Below are 9,227 nucleotides of genomic sequence, written 5' to 3'. Positions count from 1 at the left end.
GAAGGAGCAGGCGGAGAGGGGAAGAATACGGCGCCCCTTCTTCTTCCCCTCCCCCTTACTTTAGCCCTTCCGCGCACTTCGCCTCCAAGTCTCCGCGCAGCCAGGCGCCGCTGCCGCCTCCGCGCCCCTCCGTGCTGCCCTCCGAGCCAAGCACAGCGAGCGCCGCCGCCCAGGCCCCCCCGCGGGGCCGGGGCTGGGGGCTAGCATGGAGCACCTGGGTCCGCACCATCTCCACCCGGGCCACGCGGAGCCCATCAGCTTCGGCATCGACCAGATCCTCAACAGCCCGGACCAGGGCGGCTGCATGGGGCCCGCCTCGCGCCTCCAGGACGGAGAATATGGCCTTGGCTGTTTGGTTGGAGGCCCCTACGCTTACGGCGGCGGGGGCCCCCCAGCCGGGGCGGGGGCCGGGGGCGCAGGGGCCTATGGCGCTGGCGGTCCGGGCGGCTCTGGTGGCCCGGCGGGGGGCGGCGGCGGCGGCGGCGCCTGCAGCATGGGCCCGCTGGCCGGCTCCTACAACATGAACATGGCCTTGGCGGGCGGCCCCGGTCCGGGCGGCGGCGGCGGCGGTGGCGGGGGCGGCGGCGGCGGCGCGGGGGCGACGCTGAGCGCTGCGGGGGTGATCCGTGTGCCCGCGCACAGACCGCTAGCTGGAGCGGTGGCCCACCCTCAGCCTCTGGCTACCGGCTTGCCCACCGTGCCCTCCGTGCCTGCCGTGCCGGGCGTCAACAACCTCACCGGCCTCACCTTCCCCTGGATGGAGAGTAACCGGAGATACACAAAGGACAGGTTCACAGGTGAGTCCGGCCCGCGCGCGCCCCGCCTGGCCGCGGCCCGGGCTCTGCGATACCCTTCTCCCGCCCAGTGGCTCCCCGCAGCCCCCTCTGCGCGCCAGGTCGCCCAGCTCCTCTCCGTGCTTCCCCCAAGTTCAGCCGTCTGCTACCTTTCTATGCTCGCGGGATCGTCATGCTCGAAGAGTTCTCCCAGCGTGGGCCGCTCCGCGACTCTTCCGCAGGACCCGTGCTCTGAGAAGCGCACCCTGATGCCCTCTCAGAGTCCCTGGGCCCGGTCAGGCGGAGGGAAGGGGGATGTATAGCTTCGGGAGTACCTTCCGCCGGCATTGCGGCTCTGTAATTTCGGAGAAAGAGGCGCGATGTGAACAAACTCTTTCTTCCCTCCCGGCCGACGTTCTCCGGCCGAAAGAGCTAGACCCAGAATCAGACGCAAGGCAAGAACAGATTAACAGATTCCCCACCCCTTGTACCCTACACACACACATACACACACACACACATACACACATCCCGCTCCGAACTCCAGTGCCCGTCGCGCTGCCGGGCCCAGCAGAGACCTCGAGCCCAAGTAAAGCAGCGCAGCTGGCGGGCCCTTCTTCCCGGACTTCAGGCTTCGTCCTGGTCGGTGGCAGCGTGAGGCCGAGCCGCCCGCTTCATTTTCGTTCTGTCCCGGCTCGGCGTCCTTCCCCCTCGGGCCCAGGCCAATTCCCTCTGGCGTGAATAATGCACGGGCCAGGCCCGAGATCGATCGGCGGCCGAAGGACAACTCAAGGGACGATTACGCACTCTCCGCTGCCTGCTCCTCGCCTGCCTGCGCTCGCCCCGGCTCCCTCCGCTCCCGCTTCCGACCTCGGCACTCAGCTCTCAGCTCTCGCTCCTGCGCGGGTCTCTTTTCTCGGCCTCACTTCCCGCCGCCCTTACGTTCCCTGGATCCAAGACCACGATCCTCCCGCCGGGCCAGGCCCTCAAGCCCCCTGGGAAGCAGCCACGAGTCGAGTCTGGGTTCCCGGCTGGCCTTAGAGAGAAGAGGCAGAAGGCACAGGCCGCTGCCGACCGCGACTTGGGACTCCCACAAGCCTCATCCTCCAGGGGCTGTCGGCGGAGTAGGATAGGTAGCATAGAGCTAGACCCTGGGCTAGGCGACCCCAAGACTCCCTAGTCCCCCTGCTCCTGTTCCAGCCTTGGAACTTTGGCCCAGACTGTGGGTCTGTGCAAAAGCGTGTGGGGTGAGGAGAGGCAGAACAGCCTTTCTGCTTTGGGCCTCCAGGAAGGGACCTGTACTCAAGGGGCCACACTGCCCCAAACCAAGTCCTCTCAGGCTTCCGGAGGCAGGGTCCGGTGCCCATCCGACTCCCCTCAAACAGGCCAGGCCAGTCTTGAAGGGCTCTGATAGACTGCCCAGCCTGGGGCCCACTGGTCATCGGCCTCTGGTGAAAGGTACTCCACTTAGGGCCTACCTAGGGGAGCCACAGCCCGCCCTGATCTTGCTCTAGGCCTGAAGAAGTTTCTGAGGGAGTGAGTGACTGTCTCCTTGTGTTGCCCTGTGTCCTGTGTGTGTCTGCACCTTTGCTTGTCTGTGTTTCTGCCTATTTGAGTGTATAGATCTATAATTTGACCCTGTGGTATGTGACGTGTCTGTGTATGTTGCTGTGTGATGGAGCTTCAGGTCAGGACCCAGGGTCTAGGACCTTGACCAAGAATGGCCTCTTATTGTTGAGTAGCTTCTCTGAGGTGGAGGCCTGGGGTGGTGGGGTACTGTGACCTTTAGTTCGCCTCAGACTTGTCCCTCAAGGAGACCGGGGAGGCGACTGCCAGTGGGTCTGGTTGGGCACGTGGGAGCCCGGGGCTAGGGAGGCCTCCGTGGTGGCAGGGGCGGCGTCGGCTTGGCGGCGGGAGGGGGCCGGTTCCCGCAGCGGGCTTGGAGCTGAGGACTGACGGGAGGATCAGGGCCCTGCTCCTGGGGTCTAGCCGCTGCGCTTGATGACTCGCGGGGTGTCGGGCCTGGGACGCCTCCTGACGCTCTGCCGCTTGCCTCTGCCGTCTGTCTGTCTCCCGCTCCAGTGGCCCTCTCACCCTTCACTGTAACACGCCGTATAGGTCACCCCTATCAGAACCGGACGCCCCCCAAGAAGAAGAAGCCGCGTACGTCCTTCACGCGCCTGCAGATCTGCGAGCTGGAGAAGCGCTTCCACCGCCAGAAGTACCTGGCCTCGGCCGAGCGCGCCGCCCTGGCCAAGGCGCTCAAAATGACCGACGCGCAGGTCAAAACCTGGTTCCAGAACCGGCGGACGAAATGGAGGTGAGCGCGTGGGGCAGGCGTGGCAGCTCTTGACTCGGGGCCTCTCTCGCGGCCTCACCCTCCCTCCGCTCGCCGGTTTCCGATCCGGATAGGGTCAGAGGAGCGAGCCGCTCCTGCTAGACTCGCGGGGAATGGAAAGCAATCGAGGCCAATGACCAGGTTGGGGCTGGAGAGCCCGGCTCTGTTTTTCTGGAGGCTTCAGGGCTGTCTGGCAGGCAAACTCAGTGCCAGTGTAGACGAGGCTGGTCTCCGCAGCTGCTTGGGGAAACAGCCGAGTTAGAGCACGGTGTATGCAGTCCGGGCTTCCTGGATCAGTGATTTCTGAGAGACTTTTTGTTTGCGCAGACCCGCGCTTACGGAGATGCCTCTCGTCTCTCCCGGAGACGGGACGGCCTGCGCCTTGTTTCTGCGCCCCAGCCGGGGCTCCCGGCAGAGCGTTTGGGGCCCCAGACCGCCGGCCTGGTCCCGGCTGACTCTCTCCTCCCCAGATGCCCGGCCGTCTCGCAGCCGGTCCCCAACCGTGGAAGGGGAAAATCAATCCGCACCGGCTGCGGCGGGGTTTTCGAGGGTTCCACTGAACGGGGGATCAATTAGGAGCAGATGGGTGTGTGTGTGATTGAGACATTTCTCCTTCTCCCGTCTCACACCCGCAACTACACTAATTTCCCCCCCACATATACTTCCACTTCTCTCATTTTCGCTCTCTTACCCTTACGTACAAAACGCGTCCCACACACTCCCGGGCTGCCTTATTCTCCGCACACACCAGCGCTTTCTCGGGCCGCACCCTCTTGCACTCCTGCATCCTCCCGCACATGGCCCGCATTCTCGATTCCACACACGCCAGGAGTTTCTCGCTAGCTCAGGCCTCAGGGGGGAGCGCAAGAGAGTCTGGGCGAAGTCAGCGGCGGCGCCGGGCCGGGCGGGCCTGGGGCGGGAGGAAGGAATTGGAGTTTCCTCTTTTTCTGAATGAAGGCGAGGAATCTGCCCGGGATTCCGCTGTCGTGGCCACAAAGGAAGCCACTGCCCCGCAAGTCTGCTGCCCGCCCCCACCACATTCCTGCCACTGGGGAAGGGGTGGGGGACGCCTCTTCAGACTTCTGGAAAGCCAGTTAAAGAGGGAGCATCGGCTAGTGGGGTAGGGGAGGCATGGTGTTCCCAAGGCTCACCCAGGGCTGCAGCCGAGGGGAGGGGAGGGACTAGGCAAGTGGGTGGGGGGCACAGAGGGAGACAGAGTGGCAGGCAGAGAGAGAAACTGAAACACAAAGGGAGGGGCAAAGATAGACAACCTACTCCAGGGAGAAGGGGAGAAAAGCAGGCAGCCCGAAGAGGTCTTCTGTATAATAAAGGAAAACAATAGATGCCTAAAACCCCAATTTTCGTTTCAAACAAATTCCCCTCATTCTGAGAGAATGAAGGAGGTGGGGGTGAGAGAAAACAAGAGAGAGACACAAAGCCTAACGGAAGAGAGACACTCAGGCCGTTGGAAAGGCAGGGGAGAAGAAGAAGACTAGAGGCAGAGAGACAGAGCGACAGGGCAAGAAGGGCGGCAGGAAGGAGGCCTGTGGCCGCCGCTGAGAGAGGCCCTGGCTGGCTTTGCGCGGCTTCATCGATCGCCTACAAATTGCTTCTGGAGGCCCCGGGGACTCCCATTAGGTCTGTCCACCTTAGAGACAGACGTTTGATCTCAGTTGACGGGTGGAGGGGAGGCATTAAATGGAATAAGTGAGTCATCGCCTCCCTGGACCACCTCGGAGGAAGCGGGCTGGCCCGGCGGGAGTCCGGGCAGGGCACAGGGCTCGGCAGCCCAGGAGGTCTGAGGTCTGGGAGAGGTTCCCGGAGAGAAGGGGGAGAAGAGAGGTCTGGCAGGGCAGCTCGTATGCACCCGGCCCTTGCTGCTGCCCGGGACTGTCAGAGAGCTGAGGCCCCTCTGGCTTAGGACGGCATGTGGTCTTCCTCAGGGCTGGGGAGAGGCGAGATGCCATCCAACCCCTGGCTGCACCGTCCAAGGCTGGTGAGGGTGTGGGCGCTGCGCATAGGCGGGAGCCCCAGCTGCTTGGGCCCGGCAGACTTTCCCACAGCTCCCCCGGGATAGCTCTGCTCCATCTACTTTTGGGGTTTTCAGTCTTTGTAGGAGTCAGGGCCCTCAAGACAAGGGAATGAGTTAAAGGGGCCCAAGCTGGTGTTGGGGGCAGTGAAGAGAAGCAGTGCTCACTGAGGCTGTCTCTGGGGAGGGCACCCTAAGTGTCAGTAATGGCTTGTCCCCGGTGCAGGCGGCAGACCGCGGAGGAGCGTGAGGCCGAGAGGCAGCAGGCAAACCGCATCCTCCTGCAGTTGCAGCAAGAGGCCTTCCAGAAGAGCCTGGCGCAGCCGCTGCCCGCCGACCCGCTATGTGTGCACAACTCCTCGCTCTTCGCCCTGCAGAACCTGCAGCCCTGGTCTGACGATTCCACCAAGATCACCAGTGTCACGTCGGTGGCATCAGCCTGCGAGTGAGCCTGCCCACTCCGTGTGACACCCCAGGTCCAGCCAAGGGGTGCTGAGGCCTGAGAGCCAGGACTCTCTCCCACCCCTCCCCGCCTCAGACTGCACAGGGGACAGGACGCCTCACCTCTCCCCATCGGCCCGGTGACACTATTCCCTCTTGGAAAAGAAAAAAAGAGCCAGGACGGGCACTGCAACCTCTTCCCAGACGCCTGCCTTCCTGCTCCCGCTGAAACTCTTGAGTCCTCTCAGTTTGCATCTATTTTATTTTATTCTGATTTTCAACATGGGACCAAGAGAGGCAGGGGAGTTGGGGGAAGAATAGCTTCTGGGGTCCCCAGAGGACTGCGCAGGCTGTCATTTGAACTTGCCCTGAGGAGACCTCCTCTCTGTACCCCACTCCTTATCACACATGGACATCGATAGGCCCACGCAGAGGCAATTTCACATCCCTCTTGGTGTCACCCCAGAAGCACACACAGGGGACCTATGGTGGAGTGTCATGAACACACAGGGCCATAGCCTTTGCACCTTTGACCCTCACTGTCAGACATAAGCCAGGAGTGACCCAGACTCATTCTGAACGGCATGGCACTTCTCACAAACGCAAGGCCACCACCACACTGTGACACACCATCCCATACACAACAGCCACAATATCCTCACTTGGCCTGCGAGGCCCCCATCACACATCCTAGCTGCACCCAGGTACGCACAGGCAGGTTTTCACAGACACTCAGCCCATTTCTCCAGCTCCTGTTCATAGGGGGGGTTTAAGTTATGCACTTATAAGGTGTTTTCTGTGTAACCATTTTATAAAGTGCTTGTGTAATTTATGTGAAAAAATAATAAAACCCTCAGATCCAGAGTCAGGGCTGCCTGTCCCTTGCTGAGCCCAGCACCTTGCAGCTACTTGGGTCTGGTGTGAGCTGGTACAGTGCTAGTGCCTGAGCTTGAGGGACATCTGGGGGCCAGGACCTGCCAGCTCTGGAGAGAGGAAAGAAGGAAGGGGGCAGACGGAGAGAAGGCAGAGCTGAGGAAAGGAGGAAGAGCCAGGCTCTCCTGGGACAGCTAGCGCTCAAGATATATGGATGTCTTTGGGTGTAAGAGTTGTGTGTGTGCATTGTGTTTGTGATGGTGTGGGCAATCAGGATGTTACTGATAAGGAATGTTTGTAATAGTGTTTAAGAGTGTAACTGTGTTTGCAATTACCGTGTGTAAGTGCTTGCTTCTGCTTAAGTTGCAAATCGAAACTGTCATGGTACACAGGGTCTTGTAGTGGTGTGTATGTAACCATGTGTGAATGGGACTGTGTCTTTTGGGGTAATTGTGTCATTACCCACCCGTATTTGTGATTGTGTATGAATCATGAGTTAATGTTTGTGAGAATACATATTAGTTTCTCCTTGTGAATCTATCTTTGTGCTAAATATGTGAATGTTTGTGATTGTGTATCATCTTTAATTGTGTGAATGTAATTGTGTGTGAGATGTAATCATGTGTGAGATGTGTGTTTTAACTGTATATACTTATTCATAACAGTGTGTAATTGAGAGAGTGAATATAGTGGGGAGTATGGATTATTCTGGGTGACTCTCCCTGCGGGTGAGTGTGTGGCTGTGTGTGAGTGGGTGTAATTGTGTACTGGTGGTGTACATGGTGGTAGGGGTCTAAGGTGGGGTGTGCAAATACATTGTGAGGGCACCAACATCTGCTAGGAATTCTGGGGTTCCAGGCCCTTACCCAGCAAGCAGCAGGGCCTGGGGCACACCGAGACAGTAATTGGGCCAGGATCCTCTGTGGTGCTCCAAGCAGGACTTCCCAGCTCCCAGCACTAGTCGGGCCTAGGAGAGATCTAAATAAGTGACTTCCCAGGGACCTTCAGGAAGCCTCTACACCACTCTGGCCAGGACAGCAGCCACAGTACACACACACTCCCCATACCATCTAGTCCCCCACCTACTAGACCAATCTTAGGTGTGCAAAACTGACTTGGGCCTGCTTTTCTGGAGGAAGCGAGGTGGTGGAGGTTCTGGGGAGCACGCCATCCTAGCGGAGAGGAGTGGAGGGATTGGAGAGTGAGAGAACATTGTGGCTAGAAACCAGAAGCAAGTGGAAGGGCTTGTTCTTATCTGCAGAGCTGTGTGCACCCCCACGAAGTGGTGGGGAGAGCCATAGAAACCAGCAGAGCCACTCTCCTTCATTCCTGCCCAGGCTGCCATCCTGGACCTGCCATACTATATGGGGACAAAGAGCACAGCAACCTCGAACCCAGGGAGACCCAAGGGGAAATTTGGCTGAGTGAGGAGTGGGCAGTGTTCATCCATCCCTCATCTGTGGCCCCCTTGGACCCGAATGTTGGCAGGAGAGGAAGACTCTGAGTCCAAAGGACATCGGCTGGTTCCTCTGTCCCCGCCCCTCAGGCCCACCAGGTGACCACGCCGGCCCTGGCAGGCTGGATATCGGTGGTGGACATAAGGTTCTGGTGCAACTCTGGGTCTTCAGCAGGTCTCCCGCCTGCACCGGCTGCAGCGTCCAGTACCCGGCCCAGCGAAATCCGGAAATGGCCTCCCGGAACCGCAGAATTCGTCTCCTGCCAGAGCAAGTCTGGCTATCCCCTCCCCTCCCGCCCGGACTGGAGCCTCCCAGCCCGCACCTTCTTCATTTGGTACTGTTTCTCTCCTCCATTTGCGTCTTTAGGACGCACGTTCAGTGCCCCCCTGCTGCAGGATTCCAGAGCCGCCGGATCCGAGGGGAGACTGGGGCCTTCTTCCCACCTCCCAGTTCCCGGGACTCCCTCAAGAGGCTGCTGTGCCCGGAGGCTCCTGGAAATTTTCTGGCCACAGACTGTCCAGCTAAGGAGCCGAGGCAGGAGAGTGGAGCGGCTGCCGGCCCCAGGGCACAAACCACTAAACCAATTCGGAAATCCAGATTCTTCACTGCCGTCCCCCACCTCCTCTTGCAAGACAAACGCAAGCAAAATTTGGTATAACACACACCCTCCCCCAAATACCTGCTATCTACCCCATCTTCACAAACAGCTAGGGCTCACACTCCTAACCTCGTGGGCGAATGCCGCCTCAGCCCCGCTGCTCTCGGACCCTTTCCAGCGAATCGGGGACTTGCAGGGAAGTGGGCATCCCGCATGCCGGACCCGGAGCGCTGGGCCCTGGCGCCGATTGCGGGCGGCCACCGGCTACCGGCACCAGCTGCCCGGATACCGCGCCTGCTCTCCGCGCTCGCTCCAGGCCCGGGTCGCGCGCTCTCCCGCGGCCCCTCCCAGGCACCCAGGCCCTCGGGCCAGGCGTCCCAGGGGTGCCAGACTCCCCAGGGCACGGAGGCCCTCGGAGCCCAGGGACCACTCAAGACTCCCCTCCCTCCGCCGGAAATTCGTTGGGACTGAATCTCGGCGAATCCCGCGTCGGCCGAGGGCCGCGGCAGCGGAGACAGGCTGGGATGGCCGCGGGGCCTGCCCGGGGCAGCTGGACCCGCACAACCCGTCCCGAGTGGGGCGGCAGCTGCAGGGGAGGGGGCTGCAAGGGTCACAGTCAGGGCCAAAGACCCGCAGCAGGAAGCTCACGACTCCCGGCCTGCCACCGCGCCTGCCAGAAACGGTCGGTCTCTCTTCAAAAATAGCAAAGTAAAATTAT

At 60.7% G+C, this 9,227-nt stretch overlaps 1 protein-coding gene across 2 annotated transcripts; it reads left to right on the top strand.

The window, feature by feature from the left end:
- Positions 1-56: 56 nt before the first annotated feature.
- TLX1 (T cell leukemia homeobox 1) lies at positions 57-6,445 on the top strand. Of its 2 annotated transcripts, none has more exons than XM_023640742.2 (3): positions 57-797; positions 2,892-3,093; positions 5,367-6,445. In XM_023640742.2, the coding sequence occupies exons 1-3, from the start codon at positions 206-208 to the stop codon at positions 5,587-5,589; spliced, it is 1,017 nt and encodes a 338-aa protein (XP_023496510.1). In that variant the 5' UTR covers positions 57-205; the 3' UTR covers positions 5,590-6,445. The 2 variants fall into 2 exon arrangements, with proteins under 2 accessions (XP_023496510.1, XP_070117438.1); XM_070261337.1 differs by having other exon boundaries at positions 2,856-3,093.
- The last annotated feature ends 2,782 nt before the right edge of the window (positions 6,446-9,227 follow it).

The sequence above is a fragment of the Equus caballus genome, chromosome 1 (assembly GCF_041296265.1).
Source record: "Equus caballus isolate H_3958 breed thoroughbred chromosome 1, TB-T2T, whole genome shotgun sequence".
Taxonomy (NCBI): domain Eukaryota; kingdom Metazoa; phylum Chordata; class Mammalia; order Perissodactyla; family Equidae; genus Equus; species Equus caballus.
This window is presented reverse-complemented; position numbering and strand designations above follow the sequence as displayed.